At 40.5% G+C, this 18,672-nt stretch overlaps 1 protein-coding gene across 1 annotated transcript; it reads right to left on the reverse strand.

The window, feature by feature from the left end:
- Positions 1-466: 466 nt before the first annotated feature.
- On the reverse strand, positions 467-2,365 carry LOC121396138 (serine/threonine-protein kinase mig-15-like). The gene is made up of 3 exons (XM_041570708.1): positions 1,664-2,365; positions 1,413-1,503; positions 467-1,296 (listed from the first exon to the last, which is right to left on the reverse strand). The coding sequence occupies exons 1-3, from the start codon at positions 1,733-1,735 to the stop codon at positions 1,082-1,084; spliced, it is 378 nt and encodes a 125-aa protein (XP_041426642.1). The 5' UTR covers positions 1,736-2,365; the 3' UTR covers positions 467-1,081.
- Between the last annotated feature and the right edge of the window lie 16,307 nt (positions 2,366-18,672).

The raw sequence follows: 18,672 nt of genomic DNA on the forward strand, positions 1-18,672 counted from the left end.
GGGGTGGCTAATTTTTGGCACCCAAAAGTAAATAAAGCCTTTCCTTCTCCTTTAAGTCCCCCTTAAAATGTTCATTATTCCTAGCACCAATATAATACGACCACTTTTTTCAGCTTCTCAATTTAGGGCTGATTTAAGTTATGAAAAAGGGGGGGATTTAAACTTAACATAATGGATTCACTCACCTTTCTTGGTCAGATGGTTCTGCAGCACCTGAAGGTGTTTCTTAATTTCAGCCCTAATGGTCTTCTTTGGGGGCAGTTCAGTAATGAACGGGTGCTGCAGAAGTTCTTCAGCGCTCCACCTCTTTGATGGTTCCTTTTCCAGACAACACTTCAAAAAGGACACAAAATTCTGTGACCTGTAAAAAAAAAATGAAATAAGAACTGCTTTTAGCTTTATCTAATGAAACATCAAAATGCAATGACTTTGGGTTTTAGCTAGAAATGCAGGGTATTGCCTTGTTTGATGTACCCACTTTAATCCAGTTCAACTGTGGCTACATGGACAGTGAGTACCCAGGGTGTGTACTGATGTCAGACTCAGGTATGTAGAGGATTTAGTGGACAGCAGTATATAGGTGAGAAAAAGACCATTATTCCCAGAGAGGTTTTACACAGTAACTACACACAAGCACATCATGAGCTGGGAAGGACTCACCAGGTCTTTGATTGAAGCTCCGGTGCATCGTTGTTCTTTATGAGGTCTGACACTGGATACTGATTGGCATATGCTAAAAGTAAAAAAAAAAATACATATATATATTAGAGCATTCATACAAACACTGAATAAGATATTGAATTATTTTATTCATTGGAGCAGCAGAAGACCCACAACAATTATGAGTCACTTACGTGTTTCTCCCTCGGCCATTTCGATGGCAGTAATCCCCAGCGACCAGATGTCACACTGGAAAAAAAGACACCAAAAAGCATTAGAAGGAGAGATTGGGTTAGTGTATTTGTAAGTTACATGTTGCCCAGTTGGTTTTTCCACCATTGCCTACATACAATGAATGGAAAACACAGAAGAAGTGGCCCCTATGGCTTCAAGTTTAGCTCTTCTGTAACATAAATTGACATTAACTGAATGCAGCACTCATTTGTGCAGACAGGAGGGGAGAGGTTAGAGAAATATGTACAGTAACAATAAAAGGTGTACAACATACTTTGGTGTCATACGCCACTGGTTTGCCTCTCCTCCTTATGGCCTCGGGCGCCATCCAGTGCGCAGTGCCTTCACTCTCATAGCACTTTCCAGTCTGTGGGTCCAGGTCCCAGCAGAGTCCAAAATCGACTGAAATGATAAATGAATGAAAAAATTAATTTTTAAATGCAATAACTTAAAGACCTGTATTATGAAACCCTCTGACTCTATATTCACAGAAGTCATCTTATAACTGTTTTACTCACTCAGCTTCACCTTCCCTTTCTCTGTAAGCATTATGTTCGGGCTCTTGATGTCTCGGTGCACGGCCCTGTTCTTGTGGATGTGCTTGAGTGCCTGGGGGGAATGAGATTCATGTTATAAGACTATAACAGACATAGGTCTAAGCATTAACAATAATAATAATGATCTACAAAAAGTATTATATATATATATATATATATATATATATATATATATATATATATTTGTGTGTGTAAAGCAAATCTGGCCTTACCTTTAACACTTCTTTGCATACATATCCAATCCAGGTCTCTCTCAGGGATTGGCCTTTGGTGGTATTAATCATGTCATATATGGAGCCGCCCCCACAGTATTCAATGACAATCTGCAGTAGAAAAATAGAAATAAATTATTTAAGGCCTTCTATTACCTCTAATGGAGATCCCTTTGGCACAAGAGGGATAAACGTGATACAGCAAATAATTTCTTACCTCAAGCAGCTCCGATGAGCACTCATTAAGTGGAGCACTATAATAGGCTCCATGGAAAGCAGCGACGTTCTTGTGGCCGCTGAACTTCCGGAGAAAATTAACTTCCCGGCAAACAGACTCTTCATCCTGGAGTGGGATAACGGGAAACTCTTTAGCTCACATAGTCGACCACACAAATAGGAATGGTATGGAGAATGGAACTATAAAAATACATTACCCTGCTGATGTTGGCTATCTTCACAGCCACCACTCCTTTGCGATGGTGGCGACCCTGTAACGCAGATAGAAAAGGTTTAACTGACATTCAATATTAGCTGCAAATATCAAGATTCATTTTGGGAACAAATGGAGTTTACTGTCTATTCTATTCGGGGACCACAACATGCCACTAGCACTTTGAAGTTGCTTCCAGATCCCCCTGCCATTTAGTTATTGGTTTTTCCCTTACCTTATACACGTCTCCAGTTCCACCCACTCCGAGAAGCACGTCCTTGGTCAGCCGACCATCAGGAGGCTGGAAGATAGAATAGAATAAAAGAGGAATTTTATTGATAACTTAATATGCAACAGGGTATCAAAAAATGTATCACTTACCTGGGGGGACAGACAGAGGAAGAGGGGAGGATTGGCAATAAGGTACTTGAAATAGAGAGGCAACTGCCAAGTGGGAGAGTTTTACAACTGGGCGGGGGCATCACCAAACCTACTGCCAGATTCCATGCTCAGGCAGCCCCTACAGTTACTGAGTCATGTATTTTACCCTCTTTTCTACTCACCTTATAAGTCTCGGAGAGGGACCCACATTCCGCTTGTCGCTGAGGGAAAAAAGAAAGATCATTAGTGTAAAGGGACATTATATGGTCCAATACTTGGTACGTAGTGGTACTTCCCAGTGTGACAGATACCCTTTCCCCAAAGTTACTACTCAGTAAAGTATACAGGACAGTGATGCAATTAGAAGTTACTGAGCCCCATAGCACAATCATTTTAGGGCACACTAATGCATTTTCATGAACCCATTTATTGATTAATACCCCACCATGCCCCCTAAACCTCTGCCATCCACAAACCACTGTCCCCTAAACCTCTGGGCCCCCATCAGTCACAGGATCTTCTTACTCTATAGTCAGGGCCTCTTCTGCCATGAGGCAAGGTGAAACCCTTGCCTCAGGCGGCAGCGAGCGGCCAGTTACAAGGGGCGGCAAAAAGCCGCCTCTTGTAATTTTAAGAGCCGAACTTCCGGGTTTTAACCCAGAAATTCGGCTCCGCTAGTGCAAAGAGCGCTCTAGCGCTCAATGCACTAGCGATACTGCCCCCTGAAACCCGCTCCGATGCTAATTTTTAAGCGCTGGAGAGGGAGAGGAGGGGGGCGGCATCTGGACTGTTGCCGCAGGCGGCAGCAGCCCCAGAATCGGCGCTGTCTATAGTTAAACCCATGGATAAGAACCAAACTATTATTCATTTCTAGTGACATGTAATTCCCTTATAATACAGCTGGGTACAGATTTCAAGTTTACAGTCTGATTCTGTAATAAGATGCCCCCAATATGTACCCTTTATAGAGCTGCATATGGCCTGCTCTGTGTTACTGAATGGGTTAACATTGTATACTTTACTTAACATTGTATACTTTAAGCCCTTAATTTAAATAAAATGGTATCGGCTGCCTTACCTTCCTCTGGGGGGCCCAGAATGGCATTGTGCCCCCCCGTCTTTGTGCTCTTAAAAGAGCAGTTGAGAATAAAAAAGCGATATCAGCAGACGTCGATGAAAGATGTTATTTCTAACAGACGTAAAAAAAAAGGTGGAAAAATTCACTGAATATCGCTTTGAAAAATTCTGAAAATCTCTGAAGACTGAAAGTCGATTTGAAAATCGCTCCGAAATCGCTTCGTCGCTCAGAACTTTCACTTTACTGTAGAGGAAAAGAAAGAAGAGATTGTGAGCTCACGTGCCCTCTCTGCTGTACATATCAGCATACACTGCTTATATCAGTATTCACACCTTGACAGCAATAACATTGCAGCAATAACAGCTTTGAAGGGAAAGTTCCCCATTGAATCAAATTGTACTTGGCCCCGTCCTTCCATTTATTATAACATGGTGCCCCAGTCCCTGCTGATGAAAAGAAACCTCACAGTTTTATTTTATCATCTCTAAAATTTACTGTAGATTTCAGCAACAACTGATGTTGAAGCTCTGATGAGGCTGCTGAGAGTTGTGTAATGTAGAGAGTGATCATATGAGACAATTTGCAATTGGTTTTAATTTTTTTTATTATTTGTTATGTTTTTAGTTGTTTAGCTCTTTATTCAGCAGTAGGGATGTAGCGAACTGCCGATTTGGTGTTCGCGAACGCCGTTCGCGAACACCGGCAAAAAATTCGAACGTTCGCGAACAGTTCGCGAACTTCGAACACCCGCTAAAATCGTTCGAATCGAACGATCGAAGGATTTTAATCGTTCGATCGAACGATTTTCATTCGAATCGAACGATTTTCATTCGAATCGAACGATCGAAGCATTCGATCGAATGCTTTTCATTCATTCGAATGCTTACAATCGTTCGAACGAATGGAAATCGTTCGATTTTTAGCGGTCGAAGGAATTCGAATGGTCGAACGATTTGTATTCGAATCGAACGCGAACTCAAAATGCGAACGTCGCGCGACGTTCGCGAACATTCGGCAGACGCGAACGGTCGAAGTTCGCGCGAACAAGTTCACCGGCGAACAGTTCGCTACATCCCTATTCAGCAGCTCTATAGAATGCAATTTCAGCAATCCAATTGCTAGGGTCCAAATTACTCTAGCAACCATGCAATGACCTGAATGAGAGACTGAAATATGATTAGGAAAGACTCAATAGAAAGATGAGTACTAGAAGTAGCAATAACTATAAATTTGTAGCATTTGTTTGCAGTGACCCCATTTGAAAGCTGGAAAGAGTCAGAAATAATTCAAATCTATAAACAATGAAGGCTAATTGAATAGTTGTTAGAATTAACCATGCTAATTAAAAGTTTGCTTAAAGGGGTTGTTCAACTTTGTGTTAACATTTAGTATGATGTAGAGAGTGAAATTTTGAGACAATTTGCAACTGATTTTCATTTTTTTATTATTTTTGGTTTTTGAGTTATTAAGCTTTTTATTCAGCAGCTCTTCGGTTTGCAATTTCATCTGGTTGCTAGGGTCCAAATTACCCTAGCAACCATGCATTGATTTAAATGAGAATATGGAATATTATTAGGGGAGGGTCTGAATAGAAAGAGGAGTAATAAAAAGTAGCAATAACCTAATAAATGTGTAGCCTTACAGAGCATTTGTTTTTTTTAGATGGGACCAGTGAAACTCCATTTGAGGCCATTCTCTAACATACTACAGGTAAACTTAAAGGTGAGCCACCCCTTTAACTTTCAAATCAGAGAAGAGCACTGACATTGCCACCTCACCTGATACTGTTGTACTACAATTCCCAGAATGCCTTTTTTTTTTTTTTTTCAAACTTGTTTTTATTGAATTTGACAAGGTAAAATCACAAGATACATTAGTAGATATATCACAAGGCGAAACTCATTGTGATTATGGCATTAAACATAACATTTTAATAACTTATAAAACTTTCAGCTCAGCAGTGGTTAAAGGCGTGAGGGTGTAGGTCTTATGAGGATTGGTTTAGGTATGAGGTAAGTAATCTGTTAATCTGATGACTTCTGGGAGGTGCATGATCAGTCCGTAATTGTTCTTGTTGTAGAGTTTCTAGGTATTGGGATGATTCCATGACCAGAGGGTGCTCTTTCAGTGTTTCCATATCATACCATGACGTGTGTCTAAAGGTATAGACCGTAAGATGTTTGATTTGTTGCGGAAGATGTGTAATGTAGGTCGTCCATGTGTTGAAAAATTTTGGTGTGTCATGTTCCTTTCTGGTTATCGTTTCTAACCAGTCCATATGAAAAATATGGTGTAGTTTTTGTTTTACTAGTACTAAGGGTGGAGGATCTGTGTGTAACCATTGTTGCAATATTGTCTTCCTGGCTGCAGCCGCTAGTCTGCCCAGTAAATGTTTGTCGGATTTTGTGATCTGCGTAAAGGAGGCTGTGTTACTGAACAGTGCCCACTCTATATGTGTCTGGAGGGGTTGTCCAACGATCTGCGCACCGTATGAAAGAACTTCCGTCCAAAAGGCTTGTAGTAAGGGACATGACCAAAGGGTGTGTATTAAGTCTGCTTTGGGAGCACGGCATTTCAAGCATTCATCTGAGGAGAGGTTACCCATCTTAAATCTTTTAATTGGGGTCAGATATGAGTTATGGAGAATTTGTAGTGACATTTCCTGGTATCTGCTTGCTGGGAGTGATTTCATGATTTTATTATGTAGCTTCAAAATATCTAGTTCTGTGGTGTTAGGTATCTCAATGGTCCATTTAAAGTTAAGTTTGTCATCATTATCTATGTCTATTAACGGTTTTATGGTTTGGTATATGTATGAGGTTGTGATTTTCTTATTTTTGTCTTTCCAGAGTTGATTAAACGAGTTGGTGTTGTCTTTTCGTGTCAAAAGGTTCATTGTAGTATTTGCAAAGTGAGTGATTTGTAAACTCAAATATAGATGGGTTTGTGTGAAAGGAAATTTTTCTGCAAGTTTACTTTGGGAGTAAACTAGATAATTATCGTCCAATATGTCATGTATGTTATGTAGGCCATATTCACTCCAACGATATAGAATAGGATTTCGCATACCAGATGGAAAATTTTTGTTATCTATCCATGATAGGTATGGGGAAGCATGTTGTGATATATTTTGTTTTTTCCTGACTGAATGCCATGTTTTATATGTGTCTAAGAATAAACGGATTGTCTTTCATGCGTGTTGGAATGTTTTGTATGGATGTATGTAATAAATAGTTTAAAGAGTAGTTCTCGGTTTGATATTGATCTAAAGACATGGTTGTGTATAGATCTCTATTAAGGATCCAGTCACCAGCATATCGAAGAAGTGCTGCTTCATTGTAAGATTTAATATCAGGGAAATTAAGGCCACCTAGAGTTTTTGGTTGTTGCAATTTAAAAAGGCTAATTCGCGGGCGTTTTTTATTCCATATGAACGTTCTGAATATCTGATTTAACCTTTTTTGGTCAGTTGGCTTAATGCAATATGGCAGCATCTGTATTGGGTATAAAAGTTTGGGGAACAAGATCATTTTGATGAAGTGGATTCTGCCTAAAAAAGATAAGCTAACATTTCCATTGCTGTGTTTCTTGTTGGATAACGTCTATTATTCTTCTTATGTTTAGTGAGTATAAGTCTTTGTAATGTGAGGGTATTTCAATTCCTAGGTATTTAATGTTTTGTTTCGTCTTTTTAAAGGGGAAGTGTGGGGACCACTCTGAATTTCCAGAATGCCTTTTTAACCTGCTGTCATACCTGCCATGCCTGTCATTATACATAGTACCCAGGTGTAAGTCATGGCTGGTGGAGGCAGATGTAGCCAAGTAACTGCTGAAAAATCGATGTCATCTTGTAATGAGCGCCTTCTTGTCTTTCTTAATTCAGGAGGCAGCAGCAAAGGCTATCTGGGCATGCTGGGAGCTGTAGTTTTGCATAAGACATTTATTTATGGGGGAACTAGGTAACTATGGGCAAAGCTCAGGGTGGACCAGAATTTCTAGGCAACAAATGACCCTGCCTATAAAATGGCTAGTGAGGGGACATGCTGATTTACCCCATCTAAAGCTCACCAGTCTCTAAAAGGGATCAGATCATTTGCCACTTTAAATCTCCCCATCTTTGTATCTCTGTAGACGTAAGGGTTTTCCATGAGAAAGGACACAGTTGAAGCAGGGAAGATATTTATTTTCCAGGATGCTCTTTGGCCTGAGCAACTCCCAGTATGCACAGATGCCCTTTCGCTACTGGTTTATGCTAAAATTAATTGGTGGGGGCCCTCCAGTTGGAGATCATGGCTACATAACAAAAAGCTCTCAGGTTATATACATTGTCAACCACCCACATTCCCATGGAGCAGTCCAGGTGATGACATCATTGCTAGCAACAGATACTGACATTGCTGACTGTTTAGCAGGACGTACTAATGCATAGGTGGGGGTAGGGTTATCAATCGGCAAAGAAAAGGGGGGTAGCAATAATGGCAGCTCTCATACTCAGCACACTGATAGGGAATGGTGGGACTTGTATGTCAGTAACAGTTCAAGACTAAAGGCTGATGGTCTTATAGGGGATGCTGGGACTTGAAGGTCAGTAAAAGTTACAAGACTAAAGCCTGATGGGATGATAGGGAATGGTGGGATTTGTAGGTCAGTGACAGTTAGAAGACTCAAAGCTAAAAGACTGATTGGGGTGCTGGGACTTGTAGGTCAGTGACAGAAGTTTAAAGGCTAAAGGGCTAAAAGGGAATGATGGGGGGGACTTGTAGGTCAGTAACAGTTACAAGACTAAAGGCTGATGGTCTTATAGGGGATGCTGGGACTTGTAGGTCAGTGACAGTCAGAAGACTAAAGGCTGAAGGTTTGATAGGGGCTGTTGAGAGCATTAGACATTTCAGATCAGTAAAAATCAATGGCTGCCTGTCATTAGCTGTCAACATTCTCAGGCAGCTTGAGGGGATTAGTGCCTGAGAAGTACCAATTTAAAAACTTTACCCTGAAGAGCTTTTACAGAAGGCAATTTTATATACAAAATGAGCAACCTGAACAGCAAGTGCTACCCCATTCCTTCCCCAACCCCAACTCTCATAATCACCTTTTATATTCATTAAAATACAAGAATATGAGGAAAACTAAGGATAATATCCCAGGCGCTACTCACTGGCACAATTAAAGATGATTTTCTGCATTTCTGTATAATTTCCCCTCCCTCAATGTGTGTGCTGGTCCACTCACCTCTGATCCCAGAAATGAAAGTGAGAAAACCGTTATTTTAACTGTCATTTAGCCATGCGGCCAATCACATGATTTCTTATACCAACTGTGATTGGCTGCAAAGTTGGCACACCTGTCAGTGTTACTGAGGTAAATGGGACCCTACCAACCAGTTACAATTCAAAACTGTAGGGCAGTGCAACTAAAGAGAAAATCATTGCAAAATAAAGTCCAAATGCAAATGATATTGGAATATTCCTCTCTACCTTACTGATTTTTAATGTGTGATCTCACCCAGGCAGCTACCAACGGTCACCCCTCAGACTTATAGCAGCATCAAGGTGACCGTTGGTGGCTGACAATATCACAGCTCTGACAGTTCTATCTCAATATCCTTTAAACCAGACACTTGAATACAGTGTGACTTATAGAAATATATGTGAATAGCAATATATTTGAAGAGGAATCTGGTACCCAATACTATTTTATACTTCTGTGAATGTTTAGTCTCCCTGTTTCCCCATTCCTCCCCCCATGCTCAACTCTCTCATATTCACTTTTAAAATTAAAAAATATGTGCAAAACCAAGGCTAATATCCCAGGCGCTACCTACTGACTCTCTTAAATGCCAATTTTCTGCATTTATGTCATTATTTTCCTTAAAATATCCCCCTAGTGTGTTTGTGTGTCCACTCACCTCTGATCCCAGAAATGAAAGTGGGAAAACCGTTATTATAACTGTCAGATGAAAAATCAGGTCATGTGACAGAGTGACCGTAGGTGGCTGGGAAAATGGCACCTAAGACGTGTCTTTAAAATTAGACAATTTAAAAAAACAAAAAATGAAGACAGACAAACGTGCATAGCAATACAATTACATGTGGAATCTAGATGCGAACTGCTACTTATGGCCTCACTGCCAATATAAGACTTTACAGTGTGCCAGCCCTAAATTAATATCCCATGAACCTCTATGGATATGAACATTATAGGGGGTAATTACATTTCCTGAGAAATTGGCTCTGGCTGGTGAGGAAACGCCATATTCACAGATCTCATCTGCCTCGTTGAGTTCTCCATTGGCCACAGTATCATCTCCCAGGGTGCCCTCTCCAGTGACGGACCCACAGTAGGTGTAAGAAATCTCTGCAATAGATCTTCCTTGTTGATAGAAGGTCTGCAGTGATGCTCTCTCCCACCTTGGATGAAGCTTCTCATCTTTCTCATACCGCAACCTGCTGAGGGGGTAACCCTTTTTAAATCACAGGGATTTACAGTAAAGATGAATAAATCAATGTATAAATATTATTGTGTTCCTGATTTATTTTTCTATTAAACAGACCAACTACAGGCAGTGTCAGACTGGGATACAAAGGGCCCACCCAAAAACCTAAGACCAGGGGCCCACTCTCAGTTCTATTATTCTTCCTCTCCTCAACTTAACTCAACCTCTATTCTCCTCGTCTCTTTTCTTTACATACTATAATCTACCGTTCCATCTATTTACCCTCTTTGTTCTCATAGAAATAGCGAATGGCCATGAAATAGGCCAAATGTTTTAAAAGCATGAGGGTCCACTGACACCTGGGCCCACTGGGAGTTTTCCTGGTATACGGTGAACCAGTCCAACACTGACTACAGTATACTTACACTTTGTATGAGGTAAATTGCCAGTGTCCATTCACAGCAGCATTCCTGGTGCCCTTGCATTGGCAAGTAGTATGGCAGTTCTGCCCAGCAGAGGAAGAGGATAACATGAATAGGGGGATATTAATGGAAGTATAAAGGTGGCATTAAATAAAGGGCTTATACTAAAAAGTCAATGAAAGACCTTACATATATTAGATGGCAAGTAGATGATTCTTCATGTACATCAGTGTTATGGCAGTTAGACAACATCTATTGTAAGTGCAGGTATTTTGATATACAAGGGCTCTGTGTGTAAATTCTGGTGTAAGTCTGGTATACGCAGGGTTATAAACAAGTGCCTCACAGCTTTACTATATGGAATTATTGCCAAAGGGCAGGGTTAATTCACATGGTGCAGCTTTATAAACATAACTTTTTTACACCAGTTTTATGCTTTTTTGGTATAAAAGTAACACACACAGCCCCACCCCCATCCCTGTGTCACACACAAGCACATCATGGAGGGCTTTCTGTGAGAGAATCCAAGAAAACACTAGCACTCAAAGGCAAGCAACAGCAGGGTTATACCCTTGCGTATTTATTTTGCAAACGTGCAACGTTTCAGGGTCAGACCCCTTTGTCAATGTCATGCTTGACAAAGGGGTCTGACCCCGAAACGTTGCACGTTTGCAAAATAAATACGCAAGGGTATAACCCTGCTGTTGCTTGCCTTTGAGTGCTAGTGTTTTCTTGGATAGTTTGCTGAGGAGGGTGCCGATCCCTCCAACACCGTGCACCAGGCGCTGAACTGCTGAAGGCCAGGGTGTGCGAGCGGGCTACAACACATTTCTGTGAGAGAAACCATCCCCTGCAAGTTTAGCCAGTGAGGGGGAGGAAAGTAAACTGCAGCCAATGGGAGAGCAGCATCTTGCATCATGGCTGCAAATGGTCACTTCCTGTCATTTTAGCCAGTGGAAGAGAGTATCCCGCAGCCAGTGAGAGAAGGAGTCTTGCCTCAGCTCTAATTGCCAATGGGAGAGGGAGTCTTGCCTCGGCTCTAATTCCCTGTAACTTTAGCCAATGGGAGAGGGAGTCTTGCCTCAGCTCTAATTTCCTGTAACTTTAGCCAATGGGAGAGGCAGTCTTGCCTCAGCTCTAATTTCCTGTAACATTAGCCAATGGGATTGGGAGTCTTGCCTCAGCTCTAATTTCCTTTAACATTAGCCAATGGGTGAGGGAGTCTTGCCTCAGTTCTAATTTCCTGTAACTTTAGCCAATGGGTGAGGGAGTCTTGCCTCAGCTCTAATTTCCTGTAACTTTAGCCAATGGGAGAGGAAGTCTTGCCTCAGCTCTAATTTCCTGTAACTTTAGGCAATGGGAGAAAGCTTCCTGCAGTGATTCCAGAGATTGAGTGTGGGAGGGAGAAGCCCAGGGAGAAGCCCAGAGAGAGCAGGCACAGCAGAGGGAGACCTGTCTAGACAGAAGTGCTGTTCTGTCTGTTATGAAGTAAGTGCTGGGCTGCAGGCAGGGGGATTTCTATAGGGCAGTTGGTATCAGGCAGGACATGGTGGGACATGAGGGAGTTTTGTCAGAGTCCCTGTGATAGAGTGAGGGGGAGGGGTTAACAGTACATTGTCTGCCATAAAGTGATTCTCAGTGATATAATGTATGCCGTATTACTGATCATGATCAGCCAGATACTAGGCCTGTTAGGGGCCGAATCGGCCATAGCAGTTTGTGGATCTAAAAAGGGGTGGGCGTCTGGTGGGAATGGGCGGAGTTGTTCAAGGGGGTGAACTCTATTGCTTTGTTTTTTGAAAGATTTAAGCCACATTTTTCTTAATAAGTAAAAATTCAGCAACACAGAAATGCTGTAATTTATAAATATAGTTTTATATGTATTATATTTATTTCACACTGGCATGTTGATTTTCACTGTTGCTTTGTAGTTACATCTTCTATACTATACCTCCCAAAATTTTGGAAATAGATTTGCCGCAAACTTTTTTGATCACGTCCATTTTTGTGGCCACACCCCCTAATTACCATGCTAATTGTACAAAATTTGGCAGGTTATGAAAGTTTGAACACTTTTCTGTGGTTTTTATGCGTTGTTATAGTTTTGCTAATGAAGGTGAACTGCCCTTTAAGCTGCAAGTCACAGTTTGCCCAAGAGACTTATCTTTATCTGTTACAATTGTTGCTTGTCTAAAATTGTTACAAAAGTATCTTGGTGCACCTGCCACGTATTCTGGGCTCTTAAAAAAGCCAATTAATGTTATGATTATTTATCACTTTATCAATGATAGTTGTCCCCTATTATCTTTGTTCAGTACAAAAAAATGACCCCATTCTTTTAAAAATTAGATGGCAATATTGCCACAATGCGGTGTCTATGGGCACAAGGGGCCGTTTCTTTTTCTGTGTCTAAACAGTGCAAAAAAAAAAAAAAGCCACCCACAACCCCCTCCTATATGTACTTCCTCCCACATAATGTTCTTCCTTGGTGCTGCCTGTCGTCTGCAGCCACCACATTTGTGTCTCCCCTTAAGGCAAACTACTGGTCTAGGGTGGTTGCATCCATGAGAGCCAGGGCCCACTATGTTTATGCTCAGTATCCTGCCGGCCCAGTTCAACACAGGTCTTAACGTTATGGATCCACAGTGCTCAGCCTGCCTCTGTATCAGCACTCACAGACACTGCATCAGCCCGGGGGCAATCAGATTGAGCAGATTTCGACTTAAAAAATGACACAGTGCCAGTGTGTGCAGACAGAGGTGTGGGCTATATAAATAGCACCATATGTATACCTCCCAACTGTCCCGTTTTTTTCACGGGACAGTTCCAGATTGTTACTAACATTTCCCGACTTTCTTTTTGATCTCCTGCACAGAGACAGAGAAAGATACAAAGTTTCTAAAACTTAATTGGCTTTAGGCAGAGAGCCCAGAATATGTGGCAGGTGCACTTAAATACTTTTCTAACAATTTTAGATAAGCAAAGAAGCAATTGCAACAATTTAAGATAAGCAGGTCTCTCTGGGAAACGGTGACTTGTAGCTTAAAGGGCAGTTCACCTTCATTAGCAAAACTGTAATAACACATAAAAACCACAGAAATGTGTTCAAACTTTCATAACCTGCAGCATTTTGTAAAATGAACATGGTAATTAGGGGCTGTGGCCACAAAAATGGGCGTGGTCAAATGCCCATATCATTCATTCATGTCTTATTGACTCCTGCTATAAATGTATTTGCCATATGGTTTTACAGAGTATTTGCTAGGAATTCAGATCTAAGAATTTTAATTCTGCCTAAGTCACATAATTTGAGGCATTATTTAATGTTTAAATGTTGATTAGATGGTCGCTCCTATAATGTTCTTTGTTCTCAGGGCTATATAAATGGATAAGAATGTCTTCATCGTCAAGCATAAAATAAGATTTGTCGGTGCCACAAACATGCCCACTTATGAAATGATGAAAAAAATTATTTGAAAAGCGACTTTCTAGCAAACATTAAACGTGCTTTGAAGTTATGTGGAAACATTATTGCAATTGAAAGTATTTGTATGCCTTTTGGCACTCTGGTTGTGACTTTTGAAATAAACAGAAGCAGAAGTCAGTTCTCCAACATGCCTTTTGATTAGCTGCTTAAGCTATTTTGTTTCAGGAGTCAGAGCCAGGAGTGCAGAGAATGTAAACAGTGAGGTAGATACAGCTTGTAATAGCAATTCGATTTGCGAGTTACATTAAAAGCATTGCTAATGTTTAATTAATGTATATTGGACTACATACTGCAGCTCTGGCCTATAAGAAGGTTGTTTTAAGCAGATTTGGATTGATACATTTAGGGAATGGTGCAATACACTAGAGGGCCTGGTATTGGATAAATAAAGAGTACTATTATAACCAATTGCTTAGTAGCTAGGCAATTTACCCCTAATATTATTTAATATTTACTGCTTTTAAATCCTTCTTTTTTATGTATTATCCTTTCATGAGGTCATCATTTGTGGATTTATATGCATGATAATGTTCTTAAAGGAATTGCTCACCTTTAAATAACCTTTAGAATAATGTGGAGATTAATATAGAGACAAGTTGACACTGGTCTTCATTTCTTTATTCATTTTATAATTTCTTTGTTCATTATTTAGCTTTTTGTTCAGCAGCTCTCAAAGCTATCTGGTTGCTAGGGTCCAAATTACCCAACACCAGGCAGTGGTTTGAATGAAAGATTGGAATATGAATAGGAGAGGGCCTGAATAGAAGGAAAAGTGTGGTGTGAGGCCCCTAAGGCCAAAGCTGGGATCAATCAATGCACTTTCCCTGGTCCCATGTTTTATAATTAATTTAGTGTCTATGCAAGTGCTGGGGTTTTATATGGTGGCCATAACTATTTAACTCTGGTCATAGTATTTAAAGTTGGCACCTCCCTACATGGTAGCATTTCTTGGGGTACTGTGTCTCCTGATCTGGGCATTGGTTTTAGAGGGCTCAGTCCTCCACTGTCATTAGCTTATAAAGGAGAGAGACTGCCATTGGTTCCACAGGCTTAATCCTTCCCCCATGTGGCTTTTAGGGCTCAGTTTCAATCCATACAGTCGTAGGGAAGCGCAGGTCCAGATGAAGACTACTGGTCTCTATGGTGCCATCCTCATGATGATGCAAGTAAACACCGAACGGAGGAGGAACTCAATATGCTGTGTTCGTTGCTTAAAACGGCTGTGTGAGTATGGGTTCATTTAAATGAATAGAATACATTCATGCTGTACTCCCCCTGTGGTTGAACACATTAAAACTGACCACAGGAGAACTCTGCAAAAAATGCTTGTGTGTGTAAGAGCCAGGGCCGGTACTAGGGTTAGGCAGAGTAGGCACGTGCCTAGGGTGCAAAAGCTGGGGTAAGCGCCAGGCACGTTCCCTTCTCTGTCGGGTACCCCGCGAGCAGTGGCAGTGGATTCTCAACCTGCGGTTTTCTGCCAAGATGTACATGTAGTGTATAATGTGTGTTGGAATCAGGCTTCCAAAATCCAAATCTATTCCAAATCTATTACAATTTGGCAGATTGACTGGCCTGAAGAGAAATGGTGTTCTTTTTGGGTGTAGGAGCCGCAGACAGTTTGTCAGATGACCCCCCCAAACACTGAATTCAAGTCACATTACATTGTGACAACAGTGAAACATGGTGACACAAGCATCATGATATGGGGATGTTTCTCATACTGAGGTGCTGGGCCTATTTATCACATACCAGGGATCACGGATCAGTTTCAATACATCAAAATACTTGAAGAGGTCATGTTGCCTTATGCTGAAGAGGAAATGCCCTTGAAATGGATGTTTCAACAAGACAAGAACACCAAACACACCAGTAAACCAGCAACATCTTGGTTCCAGACCAACAAGATTGACATTATGGAGTGGCCAGCCCAATCCCCAGACCTTAATCCAATAGAAAACTTGTGGGGTGAGATCAAAAATGTGGTTTCTGAGGCAAAACTAAGAAATGCAGAAGAATTGTGAAATGTAACAGGTGCCAGAAGTGGGTTGACTCCATACAATACAGATTCAGTGATTCAAAGGAAAGCAAAAGCTTGAAATATATTTCAGTATATACAGCGAATGTTTGTGTAAAGAAGAATACAGACACTGCTATTTTGTGAAACAGCCTAACATTCTCTTTTCTTAACTTTCTGTAAAGGGATAACAAAAAATTAATCCATTATTTTTCACGTTTTGATTTGGAATAGAATGTGCAGTGTTCCCAATGCATTTGTGTGTACGGAAATAAAAGCTAATATAAGGATTTTGAGCTTAATTCACTCTTCTAAGCACACTGCTAATATTCTGAACACACCTATATTTATAATTTAAAGTTGCCCTCTTGGCTTGCACTTAGCTTTGTCATTCATAGTTCTGTCTGGTTGCTACGGTACATTCAATACAAGCAGAAAACAATCAGAACAGAAACTTTCATGGCCTGATTGTGTGTCAGTATTTTCAGTATTTCTAATTGAAAAAACTTCAAAATTCTAATTCAAAAAGACCAACCGAAATTAAGTCGAAGTTTTTTTTTGGTCGAATAGGTCCGTATTCGGCTGAATTTGAATCGTACAAATCAAATTAATAGCACATTCGATTGAATTCGATTCAAAGTTTTTCCCCAAAAAACTTTGATTTTTCAAAGTCCACCAATTGACTCCAAATAGGTTCTATGAGGTCCCCCATAGGCTAAAACAGTAATTCGGCAGGTTTTAGATGGCGAATGGTCGAATTTGAATTTTTAAAGAGACAGTACAGGATACATTTTGAAATTCTAATTTTTGAATGTTTTGCAAATTCTAATCGAATTTGGACTATTCTCTAGTCAGGGTACACACAAATAACTCGAAAGTCTATTTTTTTTTTTTTTTCAATTGAAAATTCACCTCGACCTTTGATAAATCTGCCCCTCAATGTATGATATGTAGGTGGATGTCATGCAAATACATGCATAACACCGTGGAGGTGACTAAAGGCATCTTAACAGTTGCAAAGCCAAGAAGTCTGGTTAAGTCACCTCTGAATCACTGCAGCATGCCTTCAGTAGAAAAGTTATTTTAACCCTGTAATCAATATAATTTTTATTATATATAATAATTTTTATTTGCACTGCTGGCACACCAGCTGGGAGAACAACGCAGGCATTGCATGAAGAACCCAACCCAGTGTCACTGGCACAAGCAGAACCCAAGTCGGCCTAGAGTGCGCGGGCACACGCTTGCCTTGATCTGCACGCATCTGGACCGAGTAGTAGCCTAGAAGGGGGGGGCTGTGGATGTAGCTTAGGGCCCCACATCTCATTTATCTGCAATTGAATATCAGTAATAACTTTCCACTACAGCATCAGCAGCCAAATTTCATAAAAGCAGCCATATGTAATAAAAAACATATAAGTACACACTGACTATGCTTTGTACTGAAATAGGTTTTATTGGAAATATAAATTTGGTAAACTGTAGGTAACGAATACAGAACAGTGTGTTACTATGGATCACAGCTCTGCTATATGCAAGTAGAATAGCCTGTACTATGAGGTTCCCTCTCCCTCAAATCTACTTTAATGAAGAAATAGCTGTGTATGGCAAACGCCTTTTGAATTTTGTTCATTTGGGATGAGGAGAGAACAGCTGAGGCAAAACTAACACTGAACCACTGTTGTTGCTTTACATTAAAATGCAGCCCCTAAATAATGTGACTCTAACCCAGAATGCATTACTCCTAAACCATCCTGACCTTAAATCTTCCCAAACCCCCAAGCAGCAATTCATGATCCGGTTAGAACCCTACAGATGGTTCTGTCAATAAAATTTACTGACTGGTGCTGTCAGATTAGCTGCAGTTATGTGTAATAGCAAGAGGTGTAGTCTGGTCTTGTACCAACAGGTGGCAGTAGAAGAATACAGTTTAATATCCTTGCCAATATCTTGGTAGGCAATATACAATTTAAGAACGTGGCGTGTCATCAAACATTTTTATCCCAATATGAAAGAAAGTAAATTACAGAGGGGGTTAGTTTAGCTTCTCCAATAGATTTTTTCCCCTATTTTTTATTGTTTTCCTACAGTGCAAAATTTTTAAAAATATGTTTTTTTTTTCTCTTCCCCAATAACAGCCCAGTATGCTGACAATAGGTGTCCATGAAGCACAGAAATCAGATCAGGAATTTACAATACTGCTAGGTAATCTGTGAAGAGAGCGACACTTTTATCTAGGACAGTGATGCTTCCCAGATATTTGCATTGATTTGTAAAAAAAAAAAAAGTTATGGCAAAGATTTACTCCAGCCTCCTTTAGGTTCCAGGGTAGGGCTTACCAACTGTGCCCCCAAGAGATTTGAATGGATCCAGACTCTACTGACCACTTTGGATAATATAATTTTGTTTTAACCTGGCTGCTGAATGTGTAGAATGAAACTGCAAAGCTCAAGGGTGTTACTTTTCAGGGTCCTTTTTCAGACTCCATATAGTATTAGCAAATTGTGCTGTCTCTTCCAGTGTTATTATTGAAATGCCCTATGGAATGATGAGAGGAACAAGGAGTAGTGTGGGTATGTGGAGTATACAAAGCATTTAGAGAAGACATGAGCTTATCTGCATCACAAGTAAAATTAGCTGCACAGTGTCAGCTAGGGAAAGGTATGAGCATCAAACGGGAACCACACATTTAAATGTTGGACCATCATGGTCACCTGTCTGTGCAGATTCTGCACTGATACATTCATAAATCCATTCAAACAAT

The sequence above is a fragment of the Xenopus laevis genome, chromosome 7S (assembly GCF_017654675.1).
Source record: "Xenopus laevis strain J_2021 chromosome 7S, Xenopus_laevis_v10.1, whole genome shotgun sequence".
NCBI lineage: Eukaryota > Metazoa > Chordata > Amphibia > Anura > Pipidae > Xenopus > Xenopus laevis.

Excerpts from the sequence above, each read along its gene's own strand:
- LOC121396138 (XM_041570708.1), bottom strand. The coding sequence starts at position 1,735 with ATGATTAATACCACCAAAGGCCAATCCCTGAGAGAGACCTGGATTGGA. Across the intron at positions 1,504-1,663 it reads TATGCAAAGAAGTGTTAAAG|GCACTCAAGCACATCCACAA; the intron begins GTAAGGCCAGAT and ends CATTCCCCCCAG. Across the intron at positions 1,297-1,412 it reads GAAAGGGAAGGTGAAGCTGA|TCGATTTTGGACTCTGCTGG; the intron begins GTGAGTAAAACA and ends TTATCATTTCAG.